The sequence below is a fragment of the Quercus lobata genome, chromosome 5, assembly GCF_001633185.2.
Source record: "Quercus lobata isolate SW786 chromosome 5, ValleyOak3.0 Primary Assembly, whole genome shotgun sequence".
In the NCBI taxonomy this organism is placed as follows: Eukaryota; Viridiplantae; Streptophyta; class Magnoliopsida; order Fagales; family Fagaceae; genus Quercus; species Quercus lobata.
The window spans coordinates 59,859,371-59,877,066 of NC_044908.1; the positions used below are offsets into that span (position 1 = coordinate 59,859,371).

The 17,696-nt window shown below is 34.6% G+C and overlaps 2 protein-coding genes, 1 long non-coding RNA gene and 1 pseudogene across 11 annotated transcripts in view; 1 reads left to right on the forward strand and 3 right to left on the reverse strand.

The window, feature by feature from the left end:
- The window catches only part of LOC115992103, a 27,813-nt gene continuing 10,117 nt past the window's right edge, over positions 1-17,696 (forward strand). The window contains exons 1-4 of one of the 6 annotated variants that reach the window (XR_004092424.1): positions 1-136; positions 221-310; positions 9,174-9,372; positions 13,551-13,683. This is a non-coding gene — a long non-coding RNA (uncharacterized LOC115992103). Of the gene's footprint in view, positions 137-220; positions 311-6,771; positions 7,943-9,173; positions 9,373-10,194; positions 10,309-10,733; positions 10,813-13,550; positions 13,684-17,696 lie in introns of those variants that run through there. The other 5 variants (XR_004092422.1, XR_004092420.1, XR_004092423.1 and 2 more) reach the window with 5 other exon arrangements.
- Positions 317-6,008, reverse strand: LOC115992101 (annotated as a pseudogene).
- On the reverse strand, positions 10,453-13,746 carry LOC115992102 (probable purine permease 10). Its single transcript, XM_031116159.1, has 2 exons — positions 13,677-13,746; positions 10,453-11,791 (listed from the first exon to the last, which is right to left on the reverse strand). The coding sequence occupies exons 1-2, from the start codon at positions 13,711-13,713 to the stop codon at positions 10,785-10,787; spliced, it is 1,044 nt and encodes a 347-aa protein (XP_030972019.1). The 5' UTR covers positions 13,714-13,746; the 3' UTR covers positions 10,453-10,784.
- The window catches only part of LOC115992098 (probable purine permease 10), a 21,137-nt gene continuing 18,146 nt past the window's right edge, over positions 14,706-17,696 (reverse strand). For 2 of the 4 annotated variants that reach the window (XM_031116152.1, XM_031116155.1), the window contains exon 2: positions 14,706-16,031. In XM_031116152.1, the coding sequence (XP_030972012.1) occupies positions 14,881-16,031 (1,151 nt within the window). In that variant the 3' untranslated portion in view covers positions 14,706-14,880. The remainder of the gene's footprint in view (positions 16,032-17,696) is intronic. The other 2 variants (XM_031116154.1, XM_031116156.1) reach the window with 1 other exon arrangement.

Below are 17,696 nucleotides of genomic sequence, written 5' to 3' on the forward strand. Positions count from 1 at the left end.
CCCAAATCCATCAAAGATCTTCACAGCAACTCTTCTTCTTCTTCCTCCACTACGCCACGACCCAAGTCCTTCTCAGTTCTAACAATGGAGAAAGTGGGTTCGAAAGTTAAAATTTCCTGATTTATTATTAGCTCCAGTAAGTGCCCGCACCAGTTAAAGCTACTATCCTCGTTTCCATTCATATAATGAATCTGTTACATTTGTTATTTTATTAATGTAGGGGTTCATACAGCAGAGATGCTTAATCTGTTGTCGATGTTACTGATACCATGAGCCTTCCAAAAAAGCTCGCGCACTCGACGACTCCGAGGTACATACCCTAACTGAACTTGATCAAATTACCGATTGTCCCGAAACCCTAGTAGAAAATTATGAATTTAACATTTTAAATGGTGAATTTAGGACCACATGCTATTAGAAAATGGTGAGTTTGATTGTTTAATCAATATTTTAGCAGTACGTTACTCTGCATTTATTTGCTCTTAACTAGTTGGTAAATAACCGAGGATGACTAATTCTTTGATTTGAGTAGAGGCGACCTTGACTAGTGTGTTGAGGATTCATAGCCTCGCATGAATTTCAGCACTATGGATTGGTGGCTGTTGTTGTAAGCAGCTAAGGTGCAGAAAACGCCTATCAACTACTCGAAACAGAAAATGAAATGTTCCACAGATTATGATGTGTTCTATTTTGTAAAGACGTTCTAATATTGCTACACAGAGATAACTTATATCTAACTTCCTGCATAACTACTTTGACACTTTCAATATCAGACTTTACTTTCTCACCATGAATTCTAGCACCTCGGTCAATCCAAATATGTAAATGATAGCTGCATGAGCAGTCTTGCAGATAACATGCTGCCACTCTCTTCCTTTAACCTTTTTAATGGCTCATACGACCAGCAACAAATTTGCTTATTGAACAAGCAGTTCCTCAAGATTGCTATTCAGATCCTACTAGAAAAACGGCATGCAAAAAGCAAATGGTCACGAGACTCCCGATTTATTGCTGCAAAAAGTACATAGCTTAGTACTCGTTGCCAAGCAGCTAACTAATGCATGCTTAGGAAAAACTTGAGGAAATTGCACAATCTTCCACTAAATAACCTCAACCCTTCTCTCTTATCACTTGCCAGGTGTCCTTACAAGTAAACCAACAGTGAGCCACAGCCAAGCATTGCACCTGATCTTCCTCCCCAATTGGTACTTCAGCCAGCTTAACTTAAAATGCCACCAAGTCATTAGACATAACATGAGGCCAGTTCCAATGACTGTTCAAAATAACACAACATGGTTGACCTTACTCAACGCTTACAGCATCATAAATCACATAAAATCCATAATTTTTGCAAATGGGAGCCATCAGGATGTCTAGCAGCATGCAACAAAACTTTTTCCCCATTCCCACTTTAGGCTTCACCAAATGCCTTACTTCACTCATAAGCTGCAAAACCTTTCTCCACCCACATAAGCAATAACTTGGTATAAAGATATACCCTTATGCAAGTCAAATAAATATCATCACAGCTGCCTTATTTCAACCACATACTTCCTTGCTGGAAGGTTGAAACTCATCCTACAGCAACATATAAGGAGGTTTAAAGATCCAGCATCTTTGGCACTTATAAATCATTTTGTTAATTATGATTTCTTTCCCTTATAAGTGAAATGTTGTTTGGAAAAAAGGATGGGCATAAATTGTTTGGAAATCTCTTCTCTCTCCTCTAATGAGTACTTTGGTGCTAGAAATCATCCATGCAAAGTATCCTACAAGGTCAATTTTAAGGTTGGGCATAATGTGAAAATTCAAAGAGGGGTGATGGTTTTGAGGGTTTTGTAGGACCGGGATTTTGGCTGCAAGAATGAAGCTCTACAATGTGTTTGACAGGGTGGTGCATTTGGTGCAGGTGACATGCTGTGGATAGGTGGATACCTGTGACAGCTATGGAGTTTATGATTTATGATGTAGATAGCCTTTTGAGGGGTGGAGGGTGCCTGTGGTTGGATCATTTTTTCAGCAGAGGTATGGATCTCGATAAGGTATACATTGTTGATTGGAAGATTAGGGTACAAGAAGATGAAGTGTGTCACCAGCAACAAGACTACAAGATTATATGGTGCTTTAGTTTGAATTTGGAAATTACTTATCAAAAAAGTTTGAATTTGGAAATTTATTTCCATGAGTGGAGCTTTTTATGCATTAGGATTATGTGGAATTTATTGGATTATCAATAATTAAAATTTGAGTAAAGAATCAAATTGGTGGGATCCAGCATGTGTTGGTGGGTACTTATAATGTGAGCATTAGCATATATTGACTTCATCTAGGTTTGGTGGTTTACAGTTAGTGGTGGCAGCAGGTGAACATGATTCTTGCCGGCATATTGGGGCTAACTCTTTCGTTCTTTTATTTATTATTTTTTAGTATATACATCTTGACATCTTGTGAGAATTTAAGGAGTATTTACAAGGCATTAAATTCTTTAAGATCATATGGGGCATTTGTTTGTAAAATTTGTTGTGTTGGTTTTGATTTGAGCATGTATTAGAGAGAGAACTGATCAGCTGGTGAAGATAGAAGAGACAAAGAAAAGAAAGAATCCAATATTGTTTTTTAATGTCTTGACAATGGAAGAAACCTCAATAGGGAAAATTGCTACTTTAAAATCATGGGTAAGTAAAGTAAAACTGCCTCGAGTGAGTTATCTCTAATTTTATATATATGTGTGTGTGTGTCCTTTGGGCTATCTGTTTTCCCTTCGCTTTTTTGAAGGTAAATTTCCATATGTTTTGTATGGTGCAAACAATTTAGAAAATTCATTGCGAATTAAAAAAAAAAAACAAAAAATATTAATAGTTTGTAGGACATTTAACTGTAATTTGGTTTAGTATCATAGATTTAATATGTGGGCTTGTGATATCTAAGAATGCTGTTTTTTTAGTACCATAGTTCAGTATCAACCTGACAAATCTGTAGGTATTTATTTAATTGGTAGTTATAATCAGCATTTTATAATCAAATTGCTTCTCTGCTAAAATTTGAGTATCTATAATTGCAATAAGCAATTCAAGCATTTCCCCCTCAAAATTCTTTGACTGAGATATAATTTTTTGGCTACCAACAGGCGTCACATATTAATAACGAGTCTTGAGATTGTTAAATAATGGGGAAAACAGTGTCAAATATTCATTTTTTATTTTGTGCTTTTGTCTTCAAAGCCGCAGCCTTGGAAGAAGACTCACTTTTAGTTAAAATGCATGTAATACAGTGATAGCTATATGTTGTAGTAGTAGTTATTATTTATGATAATGAATTCAACAACTTTTTATCTTAAATTTGGCTTGAAAAGTCATATTCTAGTGTTATGCTTTACCTTTGGCCATATATGCTACCACATATTTTTCTTGGATCTATCTTTTTGTCAGTTCTGGCTTTCCTTTTGCCATTGAAGTATCCTGAACAAAAGAGAAATACTATGTCCACAACATTTCCACAACAAATCCTATGTAGCAAGTTGTTACGGGTTGTTATTAGTGGGGTAGAAAAGTAATTTCAGCGGTAGGTTCAGATTAGAACCAATAACAACTAACCACCTATGAAATGTTGTGAAAATTTTGTGAACGTAACACCTCTCTGAACAAAACCACTCTTTCATGTTATAGTCATGGGTTCTCGGGATATCTCAGCTTTTTCTCCTGAGCTTGTCCCCTTTATTTTTATTGCCCATCACCTTAACATTGTTCATGTTCACCTGCTGTAAAGGGGGTATAGAAGGGGTGGTTCTGCCGTTGGGGTTTGTAGGGAAGGGGTTTAGGCTCCTTTAATTTGCCAGATTGATGGTCTAACATGGCAATATGCACAAGACTTGCTACCAAGTGCGATACCCAAATTGGATGAGTAGTTAAGACAAGAAAAAAAAAGGGCCCAATTATAGTTACTGGAATCTGAAAAATATTGTTGGAAATGGAATGAACAAGACCATGATTTACACTTCATGTGGAAAAACAATGGCATGGTGTTTGGAAATATGAGTTTGTAAACCATTCTAGGAATCAAGACAGAGGAATAGCTTCAGTGCTCACAATTTTGGAAATTTGTTTCTGTGGAAAGCGGAACTTTTTGATAGATATTCTTTAGCCCATCTTGTTCGTCAGTAACCTCTTTCAACAGGGGAAGCATTGAAATTTCTTCCTTGACATCTCTCTTTTCAGCCTTGGACTCAGAATCATCAAGGTAGTGCTGATAGAAATATGAAATAAAGCCCCAAATAGCCAACACCATGGAAATCACCTTTACCCCATCCATTTTTTCATGGAAGAAGATTACGGCTAGAACTGGAATAACAGGCAAACCCAACACACTTATGACATTGGAGAACAGGGGAGACACTTCATGTATCAAGCCTACTGCGCCAATATTGAAAATCTGCCAAGCTTTAGCTGTCCAAATCTAAGTACGGACATAAATAAACTTCCCCAGTTCAAACTTGTCCATCTCTCTCTTTAGATCTTTCCACTCTCCGCTAGCAAAGAGCCCTACCAGTGTAGCACAAGTTGCAACCAGTGACTGATAGATTACCAGTTCCAAAATCACTGTAAATGTTTCTCTTCTTAAAACCTTATGGAAGGAGATCTGTGTAAGGGAAAGCATCAATCCGTATCCAGCAGATGCACCAACAGTGCAAAAGAGTCCAATTTCATAATTCACATTAGAGTTTCCAGTGGGGTTCGTAGAATTGGTTTGAAATACCAGCAGGGCAGAGGAGATGGTGAGAAGGACTAGAGAATTGATTATAAAAGGAGTAAACTTCTGTGAATTTACAAGGAAGGAGAAGAAAGCATTGAAGGTCAACTGAGATGCGCAAATAAGTGCAAAAGTAGATACTGGAAGGTGCAAGAGTCCAACTGAATACATCATGCTGTTTGCTGCTTGAAGAGACATATATCAAGGCAAGGATTAAGGTGGAGGGCTCATTCCTGTTTATACTGTTTGTAGTAGGCTTTTCGGATGGAGAGATGTAGTAGTAAGGAATGATGATTGGGATCCTGCAACTTGCACTAATGTTGCTGTCCATTTGCTCTTTCCACCTTTGTCGTAGTAGAGTCTTTCCAGTAGTATCGCTGCTGACTGGCCAGAGAGGACAGAGTGTAAAGATGGTCATTCGGAGCCACTGCATGAAGGTTCTGGGTTGAGAGATTGATGATTGGTTGGTGGTATTGATATGACCAGTTGAGTTTGCTTCTTCAGCTTCTTGAACTGGTAAGAACATGTGAAGGGATTACTAGAGGAGAAGCATTGCTATATTCTGAATTCCTTTTGAATTTTGATGTGTACTTCTTTCTAATGAATTAGTTTTTCAACAAGCACCATTGTTTAGCAGCATCAATAAACACACTCAATCCATGCTATTAATAGGGTCCTTTTTGTTCTGCAAAATTGAGGGTCTTCCACTTAAGTGGATTGTGCTTTCTTAACTCTTTATGTCTGGTGCTTTTCTGGCTCCCTGATCTTTATCAAAATATACAAAACCAGTGATGTATAAATATACAAAATATAAACTATTTTATTACATTTCATGTTGCTCTGTTCCCATTTTGTTTCTCTCTTTAGTTATTAGTTAGGGATGTGCACCAACTTGACCCAATGCCTTGGGTGGGTTTTTATCGTGTGTTGATAGATTGGGTTTTGTTCTAAAACTTTTTCGATACTTGGTTTGGGTCAAGTTCGGTTTGGCAAAATATTTGACCTAAGTAACTTGAACTAACTCACTAACTAACGCAATTAATAGTTTGAAACATATGTGTATTTTATGTTTATTGTTTTCATTTTATATGGATTTTGGGACTTATTTTATATTTGTTAGTTGGATTTATTTTGGTATTTTGAGACTCTGTTTTGATGAAATTGGAATATTATTCCTAATTGTGTAAATTGAAATCATTCATTTAATAATGGTCTTTGAAATATTTAGTGTAGATCTCATGTGATAATATTTATTAATATTTCAAAAATTTCTATATAATCTTTTTGCTGGGTAACTTATATTATTATTATTATTATTATTATTATCTATATTCACTCCATTGGCATGTATGCACGTGGTGTTTATTCTTATAAACATCAAAGGCAATTAACTTCATAATTTCATTTAATCCCTATAGATTAATAGCGTAAAATCAATTTTTTGTTCAAAGGCAATCCATGACGAGCCAAGTGTTCATTCAGCTATCCTGTTAGCTCTCTTTAGAATCTCCTAGTGATCTCTTTATAAAGTTTCAATGAAAGACAAGAAGATTTTGCATAAGTGAGCAAATTAATTGTATTCTTTGTAACAAATTCCAAGGCTATTTGGTGGATTCTTTGCCACCAGTAACTAAGAAGGAAGCCTAGATTGCACAAGTTTGGCTATTTTTGCAGTCTACTTCTCCTCCGATGCCAAATCTAGCCTCTGATGTTTAAGGAGAATATTTTCATTGTTATTTTTCTATAATTTCATAAAGAAACAATTACCTTGGATCTTGATTTTAAAGCTTTTCAAAAAAAAATTTAAAATGTTAATTAAATATACACAATATTTTTATACAGTAGTAAATTTATTGCTAAGTTTTTGTTTCTCATGGCTTCCAAATGCTAGTTAATTTACTACACCTTTCTCCTAAATGACATATCTCTCAACAGTGTTTCCCTCATGTTTCAAGACATCTAAAACTGGATGGTTCTTTTTTTTAGAGAAATGTTATTCGTTTAAAATCATGATTGTGCTTGTAGGGGAGCATTAGTGAAAATGTACTTTTAAGGGGATCTGGACTCTTACTTGGGACAGACCAAATGGAAGTTTTACACTTTTTTAGGCCCCAATTTAGGTGGACAATTTCTCAAATATCATTATGAAGATGGGAATTGTACTTATCTTTGGCAGGCTAGTTGGCATCTTGGTCCTCTGTTGCTTAAATATGTACCTCGGATCAGCAATGATAGTCAGTACTGTGAATGGAAAGGTCTCATCAGCTCACAATGGAGGAAACTAAAGTTGGCAGCTAGCAGGGTTTGTGGCTTTGGTTCATATTCAGGGCAAGTGTTTTGAGGCAAACCTTGATCAAAATGTAGCAGAAAATGTCAATTGAGAACTACAAAATCAGGAAAATTTGAATGTGGGGGACATCATGGAATGCTATTAGATTTATTCCACCCAAAGTTTTAGCTGTTCTAGCTTACCAACTATTCTAACTAATAGACTTTGTTCCATTTCTTCAATACGAAAGGCATAATGTGCTAAAGTTCTTGCCCCACTGTTGGCCCTTTTTGAGATTAATTGCCATTGCCATTGCCATTGCAAATTCGTGAACAGCATGGCACATCCTCTGCCCTCTTCCAACGAGTTTCCAAAAGATGAAAGACATGGTGATCTTGAGAGCATATGGCATTGGCGTGACTCTGAATATGACCTTCGGCAATTATCACTCTTAATCCCATCGTAGCAGTCCATCTCAACCCCATAACCAATGCCGCGGCAAGAGCTTCAGTCTCAGAGTTTGTTGCTCTTTTCTTGGTACTCGAAGTCTTCTCTGATGCAAATTTTCCATGGTTGGTAATGAGTAAGTACAAGCTCAACATAACAAATGTTTGCACTCATTGGGAATGTTCAGTTTCCATAGGACTCTTCACCCAAATAACTCGGTGCTCAGAAGAAGATAAATTTTCCACAAGCACAACCAATATATTTATTTACCCTATCTCTTGTATCAAAGAGTTGTTGTAAAAGTGAGACCATTCCACCAACGAGTATCATGGTCCAAATAAATCTCGAACCACCACAATTTGTTCAGCACTATGACGTGTTGTTTCTTGAACATTTGTATTGTATAGTTTTGTATTTATGGTGCACACGTGATATGCTAAAAGGTTTATTCAATGTCAATACTATTGAATTGTAGTTAAACTGGATGCCTAGGAGGTCTGGTTGTACTGCTCATTCTCTTCTTCAGAAAGTATTAAGATAAGCATTTCATTTTCAACCAAGTAAATTAGAGAAACAACACCCATTTAAAAAAATTAACAGCTATTTCTACCAGACCCCTGCAAATTACCTAAGGTTTCTTAAAACGAAGAAGAGCTCCACCAAATCCATCTGTAATTTAGGAAAACCACAATCAAAATCTTTAAATTTAATTAAGAGTATATAAATCAATTTAAACCAAAACAACTAATATAAAAGGTCAAAGATACCTATACTACTCCATGTATAATAAACTGATTGACACTATCAAAATTCTTGTAGCTCAACACTATCAAATGTCCATTTTGGGAAATTAAAGTTCATTATCAACAATTCATGGTGTGGTAGACATATTGGGACAAGTAGCACAATCCTAGGACTTTGCCATGACACCACCTCCGCTTTGCCTAATTATTGAAAAGATACTCTACATTGATGAAACTAGTTTACCATACCTTGCCATGACACCACCTCCGTTATTGCTATTTAAAAAGAAAAATTGATACATTCCAATAGGTGATCTTAGTGTTCTTAAAAAAAAAAAAAATGGTGTGGAAAATTAGGTACTATAAGAAGCAATTTTCTAAATTGAAAAGTTCTGCACAGCGTAAAGGGGATTTTAAAGACTCTGGATAAATAAAAAAAACGAAATCTCTAAAACTCTTTTTTAAGACTTTATAGATTCAAAGTCTTTGGATTTTATATTTGTAATTTTTTTTTTTAAAAAGGTATATAAATTGAATTATCATTATTTGAACAATCATGAGTTCAAAATTATCAATTTGTATTTTGATTTTGATCACAATGGTGGTAGCGTAGGTGTAGCAACCCCATTATGTTTAGGAGACATTTGATCTAATTTGGGTTTTCAAATAAGAGACTCTAAATTTTGGTTATTTTTCTTTGAATCTTATGAGTCTTTAAACTAAATATTATTAAAATTTGAGTTTATGAGTGTTATGTCCACAATGTCAAATAATTTAGGTGATTGAGAAGAGAGGGAGAATTCAGTACCCAAAGCACTGTCTCTCTTTGTTCAATTATTTTTGGGTAAATTACAACTTACCCATATTTTTTGATGAATGTACAACTTACCCATATATAGTTTGATTGAAATTTAAGTTGCATATTTACTTAAATTAAATATAAACGGTGACGTTTTGTTATACTGAAGGATCTTTTAAGTTGACACTGGACGACATCGTTTTAAGCTGCCTGTCTTCTTATTCAGAACTACTCATTAGCTTCCACTCTTCCGTAACTCACCTCTATACTTCCAAGTCCTTCTCAGTTCTAACAATGGAGAAAGTGGGTTCGAAAGTTACAATTTACTCTGGTCGTGGAAAACCTGAAACCTCTTATTATTAGCTCCAGTAAGTACCCTCACCACTTAAAGCTACTGTTACATTTGTTATTTGCATGTATGTACATCTTGACATCTTGTGAGAACTTTCAGGAGTATTTACAAGGCATTAAATTACTTAAGACCATATGGGTCATTTCATTTGTTTGTAAAATTTGTTGTGTTGATTTTGATTTGAGCATGTATTAGAGAGAGAGAGAACTGATCAGCAATATCGTTTTTTAATGTCCTGACAATGGAAGATACCTCAATAGGTAAGCAATTCAACTGTAATGTGGTTCAGCATCATAGATCCAATATGTGATATCTGAAAATGCTGTTTTTTTTCGTACCATAGTTCTGTATCAACCTGTCAAATCTGTGGGTATTTTTTTTAGTTGGTAGTTATAATCAGCATTTTATAGTCAAATTGCTTCTTTGCCAAAATTTGAGTATCTGTAATTGCAATAAACAATTCAAACATTTCCCTTTCAAAATTCTTTGACTGGGGCATAATTTATTGGCTACCAACAGGCTTCACATATTAATAACAAGTCTTAAGATTGTTAAATAATGGGGAAACCAGTGTCAATCTTTTTTTTTTTTTTTGGGCATGTAACACAGTGATAGCTATATGTTGTTGTAGTTATTATTTTTGATGAAGAATTCAACAAATTTTTATCCAAAATTTGGCTTGAAAATTCATATTCTAGTGTTATGCTTTACCTTTGGCCATATATGCCACCACATATTTTGCATTGGTTATATCTCATTTGTCAGTTCTGGCTTTCCTTTTGCCCTTGAAGGACCCTGAACAGAATCTCTCTTTCATGTTGTATTCATGGGTTCTCAGGACATCTCAGCTATTTCTCCTGAGCTTGCCCCCTTTATTTTTATTGCCCATCATCTTGACCCTGTTCATGTTCACCTACTGTAAAGGGGGTATAGAAGGGGGGTGGTTTCGCTGTTGGGGTTTGTGGGGGAGGGGTATAGGCCCCTTTAATTTGCCAGATTGATGGTCTAACATGGCAATATGCACAAGACTTGCTACCAAGTGCGATACCCAAATTGGATGAGTAGTTTAGACAAAATAAAAAGGGCCTAATTATAGTTACTGGAATCTGAAAATATTGTTGGAAATGGAATGAACAAGACCATGATTTACACTTCATGTGGAGAAACAATGGCAAGGGGTTTACCTACAAGTTTGGAAATATGAGTTTGTAAACCATTCTAGGAATCAAGACAAAGGAATAGCTTCAATGCTCATAAAATTTGTTTCTGTGGAAAGTGGAATTTTTTGATAAATATTCTTTAGCCCATCTTGTTTGTCGGTAACCTCTTTCAATAGGGGATGCATTGAAATTTCTTCCTTGACATCTCTCTTTTCAGCCTTGCCTCAGAATCATCAAGGTAGTGTTGATAGAAATATGAAATAAAGCCTTAAATAGCCAACACCATGGAAATTGCCTTTACCGCATCCATTTTGTCATGAAAGAAGATTACGGCTAGAACTGGAATAACAGGCAAACCCAACACACTTATGACATTGGAGAACAGGGAAGACACTTCATGTTTCAAGCCTACTGCACCGATATTGAAAATCTGCCAAGCTATAGCTGTCCAAATCAAAGTACTGACATAAATAAACTTCCCCAGTTCAAACTCGTCCATCTCTCTCTTTAGACCTTTCCACTCTCCACTAGCAAAGAGCCCCACCAGTGTAGCACAAGTTGCTACCAGTGACTGATAGATTATCATTTCCAAAATCACTGTAAATGTTTCCCTTCTTAAAATCTTATGGAAGGAGAGCTCTGTAAGGGAAAGCATCAATCCGAATCCAGCAGATGCACCAACAGTGCAAAAGAGTCCAATTTCATAAATCACATTAGAGTTTCCGGTGGGGTTCATAGAATTGGTTTGAAATACCAGCAGGGCGGAGGAGATGGTGAGAAGGACTAGAGAATTGATTATAAAAGGAGTAAACTTCTGGGAGTTTATAAGGAAGGAGAAGAAAGCATTGAAGGTCAACTGGGATGCGCAAATAAGTGCAAAAGTAGATACTGGAAGGTGCAAGAGCCCAACTGAATACATCATGCTGTTTGCTGCCTGAAGTACACCTAAAGAGACATATATCAAAGCAATGATTAAGGTGGAGGGCTCATGCCTGTGGATACTATTTTTAGTAGGATTTTCTGGTGGAGAGATGTAGTAGTAAGGAATGATGATTGGGAATCCTGCAACTTGCACTAGTGTTGCTGTCCATTTGCTCTTTCCACCTTTGTCATAGTAGAATCTTCCCAAGAGTATAGCTGCTGACTGGCCAGAGAGGACAAAGAGTGCAAAGATGGTCATTTGGAGCCATTGCATAAAGGTTCTGGGTTGAGAGATTGTCGATTGGTTGGTGGCATTGATATGAACAGGTGAGTTTGCTTCTTCAGCTTCTTGAACTGGTAAGAACATGTAAAGGGATTACTAGAGGAGAAACTTTGCTATCTTATAAACTCCTTTTTAATTTTGATGTGTATTGCTTTCTAACTAATTAGTTTGTCAACAAGCATTATTGTTTAGCAGCATCAATAAACACACTCAATCTATGCTATTAATAGGGTCCTTTTTATTCTGAAAAATTGAGGGTCTTCCACTGAAGTGTATTGTGCCTTCTTTGTTAACTCTTTATGTTTTGTACTTTTCTGGCTCCCTGATCTTTATCAAAAGATTCAAAACTAGCGATGTATAATGTACAAAATATAAACTATTTTATAACATTTCATGTTGCTCTATTCCCAATTTATTGCTCTCTCTAGTTATTAGTTAGGGATGTGTATCAACTCAACTCAACTCAATGCCTTGGGTGGGTTTTTTTTCGTGTGTTGATAGATTGGGTTGTGTTCTAAAACTTTTTCAAAACTTGGTTTGGGTCAGGTTTGGTTTGGCAAAATATTTGACCCAAGTGACTTGGCCAAACTCATGCAATTAATAGTTTATAAAACATATTTGTATTTTAAGTTCATTTTTTTTAATTCATTTGGATTTAGGGACTTATTTTATATATGTCAATTGAATTTATATTGGTATTTGAGACTTAGGTTTAATAAAATTGAAATATTATTCCTAATTGTTTAATTGAAATCATTTATATAATAATGGTCTTAGATAATTCAACGAAAACATTTTTTTTGTATGTTTATTAGGTATAACAAAATGAGTCCAACCCAACTCAATCCCTATGGTCAAATTGGTTTGGTTTTTAGAATTGTCCTGAGTTGAGTTGAGTTAGATATTTCTCAAATTGAGAAAGTAGAATTAGATTGAAAAATACTCAAAACCCAGCCCACCCATGCACAGCCCCCCTAATTATATGTGCTTTAACTAAGAAGCATGAAGCATGAGTAGGGCTTGTGAAAGAAATGCTGATTTTGAAGCAATAGGGTACTAATTATTAATTACTAAACTACTAATAATAAGTGTCTACATCTATACGTAGAGTGAATATTCAAACTAAAATTGAGTAAATATTACTTCGAAATTTCTACGTTAGTAAAGGAACACATTAGTAAATACCTTTTACGAAAAAAATTATCTGATGATTTTTTTCTCTTGATCTACAACTCCCCAATAACTATTTTTACTTTTTTATTATTAATTTTTTGGTATAGTTTATGTTACTTAAAAATTTGATAATTTGCATCTTGAATGCCAATATGATTGTGAGACCGTCCTAGTAAGCATTGTGTTTCTAGAATGTAATTCAAAACTCCCCAGATGAGCTATGGCAGCAGGATTGTGTCATCAGTTCATCACATAGAGTACACTTACTAATGCCTTTCCTACTGTTGAGACTAGAGAGTTTGCACTTCCTGTATAAATTATTTCTTAACAGGTAATGACTATCATACACGGTGTGTACGTATATACCATGCGACAAAGGCTGAAATTGTGTTTAAAAATTTAAAAATTGTATTTTACATTTCACGATCTCAATGGAGTGTCTATGGCTGTGTGTGATAAGCTGTGTGCAACAAAATTAACCGTTACTTACATTGTGAGTTGATTAATGTGTTACAATGCTATACTGCTATACAGTTTTCATTCATATCCATCAACTGCTATACTTCATATTTCAAACTAAGAGAGATCTACGAAAAGCTTTTGCACTAAAACGATTTTAATATTTCTTCCTTATAATTTGGAGGGGAACAAAAACAGAAGGGAAAAAAAGGGAAGAATATACAGATGGACTGGAATATTTAGCAAAAAGAACAAAAAAGAAAGAAGAATATACAGGCTAGCTGCATTTCTTCTAAAATCTTTGGATACAGGAATTTGACTTACCCGTGACTTGGAGTTGCAGATTTTGAGCTTGCCCCATGTTGGAGGTGAAGAGAGAGAGAGAGAGAGTGAGAGAGAGAGCCTGGCCTATATGCACAATTAAATTGAAGCATGTACTTGAACTGCATGCAATTTATGGCTGTAATGGTTGTCCAACTCCAGTGATGTTAGGTCTTATTCCATAATTAACACGTTATTGCATCATTTTAAACATTTATAGCTTCTCAACAATTGCAAAATAATATGGGCTCAATCACAATCATGATCCAATATCATGATAGATGTGGTTTATTTCGATGATTTATATTTCTTGGTATGAGTTTTTAAGTTGTATGGATTTCATTTTATTTTACTTTTTTTAGGTAATATGATGAATATCATTAAACCATGTTGGGATTTTGGCAAAATTATACCATTTTGCAGTGACTTTTTTGTAAGTAAATCATCAATGCAATTACCCAATTTTGCTTAAAAATTTATAGTTTGCTTGATTTGCTTCAATTACAGGACTTCATGAGAATTAACTTACCCTAGAACTCCCATGATCTATTTAGATAGGCACGTGTTGTTGAAGATCTTAAGCTTTTTAAATGTGGGAAAAGAAATTTGAGAGTGAGAGAGAATTTATACACTTGAAAATGTAGCTGGTACATGGATTGCATCTTAAGCTTATTAAATGTGGGAAAAGAAATTTGAGAGCGAGAGAGAATTTATACACTTGAAAATGTAGCTGGTACATGGATTGCATGGTGGGTGATGGGTTTCCAGTACCTATAATAGTATAATGTGCAGTCTTATTCCTTAACTAACACCTTATTGCACATTTAAAACATTCTCTTACCAATATTATTTGAAATGGTTATATCATATGAATGGTGTCACCATATCATTTGAATCATGTTTTATTTTTTTTAATTTTTAATATAGTTATAATAAGTGGGTAGGGGAATTTGTATCCTAATTCTCCTTATTAATAAATCAGATTAGATAATACCACTAAACTAAAAAGTGAATAATTATGCAATAAATAAGGAAGAAGATTGAGAGATATGGTAGAGATAAATCTTAACCAGTTTTGCTTGACTAATACTACTTAGCCATTCCATACAAGTAGAAAGATTCGAAAATCTTCTTTTGTAGAAAATTAGCCTTACATTGATCTAAGCCTATCTTATGCATTCATTATTGTAGTCTAAGCAAATCTTATTCATGATCCATTAACCTCCTGTAGTGAGGAGGTATTGGAAGCTTCATTTGCATTTCTATCTTCATGCTGCTTGGACTTGAGATCATCAAGGTACTGCTGATAGACATACGAAACAAAACCCCAAATAGCCAAAACCATGGAGATCACCTTTATTCCACCAATTTTGTCATGGAAAAAGATCGCAGCTAGAACCGGTACAATAGGCAAACCCAAAACACTTATGGCATTGGAGAATAAGGAAGACACCTCAAAAATCAAACCTACACAACCTATAGCAGAAACCTCCCACATTATAGCTGTCCAAACCAAAGTCATGATATAGGATACTTTTCCTAGTTCAAACTCATCCATCTGTGTTTTTAAACCTTTCCAATCTCCACTAGCAAAAAGTCCCACCAACGCACCTAAGGTTGCAACTAGAGACTGATAGATTATCATGTCCATGACCGCTGTAAATGTCTCCTTTTTAAAAACCTTTTTGAAGGCAACCTGTGTAAGTGAAAGCACCCAACCATGTCCAGCAGATGCACAGATAGTGCATATTAAGCCAATTACATACTTTTTTTTAGAAACTTTGGAGGAGTCTGAAGAAGGGTCTGTTTCAAAAACTAGGAGGATGGACGATATAGTGAGAAGGACTAGAGAATTGACTATCAAAGGAGTGAACTTTTGTGAGTTAAGGATGGAGGAGAAAAAAGCATTGAAGGCCAACTGTGATGCACAAATGAGAGAGAAAGTAGACACAGGAAGGTACATTAGCCCAGTTGAGTACAAGAAGCAATTTGCAACAACAAGTAGACCAAGTGATACATAAACTGATACATGTACCAAGGTGGATGGTGGTTTAGAGAAGATAGTGGTGGCAGTACTGTTTGTTTTGAGATTTTTGAGTGATGGGATGAAATAGTAGGGAAGAAGGAGAGGGAAGCCTATGAGTTGCACAACCACTCCCAACCATTTGCTCTTACCACCTTTGTCATAATATAATCTTCCCAAGAGTAATGCTATTGACTGGCCAGAGAGGAGAAAGAGTGTGTACATGCTTATTCGGAGCCACCATCCATAATTTCTAGGCTGAGTGATTGTTGATTGGCTGGTGACATTTATATGCTCTGTTGTTGAGTTTGCTTCTTTCGCTTCAAGCGGAGCTGCTAAGATCACATTGAAAGGACAATTATAGTTGGAAAAAGCTATCTTTGTGAGTTTAGCAAGGGTTAAAAAAAGTTATCTTTTTTATTATTATTTATTTTTAGTTTATTTTGGTAAGCCACATAATAAAAAAAAAAAAAAAATGATCCTTTCTTCTAAAAGATAGCATATGGAATTATAATTATATGTGTACGAAAGCCCTTTCACATAGAGGTGAGATTCATCATTATATAAAATAGAAATTACACGATATCTTTTTTCTTTTTCTAGAGTACTGCAATAAATAAATAATCTCCAAAACGATCCCAACGCACAAATTAATTGGCATAATATCAAGATGTTCTTATATTTTTCAATTAATTTTGTGCGGGGTAAAACTTATATACAAAATATCTTAAGTGTAGTACACTAGGTTTTCTAATTGAATTTAAACACTTGGTTATATATATATATATATATATATATATATATAATTTAATACCCCTAAAAAATATAACACTATTTATGTCTTATTGGTCAAAATAACTAAATGTTTGAATTTAATTGGAGAATCTAATGTAGTGTATCTAATTTTACAATTTTGTGTATGATCTGGTTCTTGAAAAGGTCTTTCATTCAAGCTTTAATAAAACACTTTATTTTTTCTAACCAGAAAAGAAATGACATACGGTTCTTGATTTCCCTTTCTAATTTTTTTCTTCTTCTTAATAATGGTTAGAGAGTAGAGGTCTTATATGCATATAATAAGTTTCAAGCCACGGATGCCCAGCTGCCCACAGCAGGCATGGAACCAATATATCATCTTTGTGGGCCTAGAGGCTAGAGTACGATTATTTTTTTCAACGTTTAATAATGAAAGTTATACGAATAATATTACGTTATCATATCCTATATGGCACTTAATTCCAAATCTAAAAAACATAAAATGTTAGGGAAAAAGAATTTGAAAAGCCAATATATAAATATATATATATATAATTTTGAGAATAAAAAAAAAATTGATAAATTGATGACTTATATGACAAGAGAAAAAGATTATTTCTTTGAGAAAATGCAAAAACCAATCATTTTGATACAAAAATAGTGCATTCAATTAGGCTTTATCGAAAATACTTAATATTATATTTTACTCACCGGATAATTTTTTACATTATAATTTGTTATCTGCTCTCTTTATAATATCAAGATCCAAACATACAAACATATATAGTTATAATTTTCATTCTTATAACTAAATTTAGTAATTCAACTAGGAAAAAAAAAAAACAATATATGTATTTTCAAACCCAAAGTTTTAGCATTTTGTAGTCAAGAAAACAAAATTATTCATAATAGTGATCCAAATAAAATTTTCTTTTTAAAATTAATTTGGGAGAGAAAGAGCGAAGACATATGGGGGTGAGAGCCCTTGTCTCAATCAGTATCGCAGGTAGATTGAAAGACCTAGAGGAACTGGTAGTCTATTAACAAGTTAGCAACACTTTAATTAAGTTAATTGAAGGATTCAATATTGTAGCACCACATATATTTAGGTATCTATTAACTAAAAAGGTCTTTTAAGTTTTAACCTATCCAAAAAAAATGAAAAAATTAAAAGAGACTTAAAAGGTGTATCGTAAAATAGGTGTTTTACGCGAGCTAATCCAGACCTAACAGGTCAGCAAAAT

What these genes read in the sequence shown, in the direction of transcription:
- LOC115992102 (XM_031116159.1), bottom strand. Translation starts at nt 13,713, where the DNA reads ATGGGGCAAGCTCAAAATCTGCAACTCCAAGTCACGG. An exon ending in TCTGCAACTCCAAGTCACGG is followed by an intron (nt 11,792 to 13,676) that starts GTAAGTCAAATT and finishes TGTTCTTACCAG; the next exon opens with TTCAAGAAGCTGAAGAAGCA.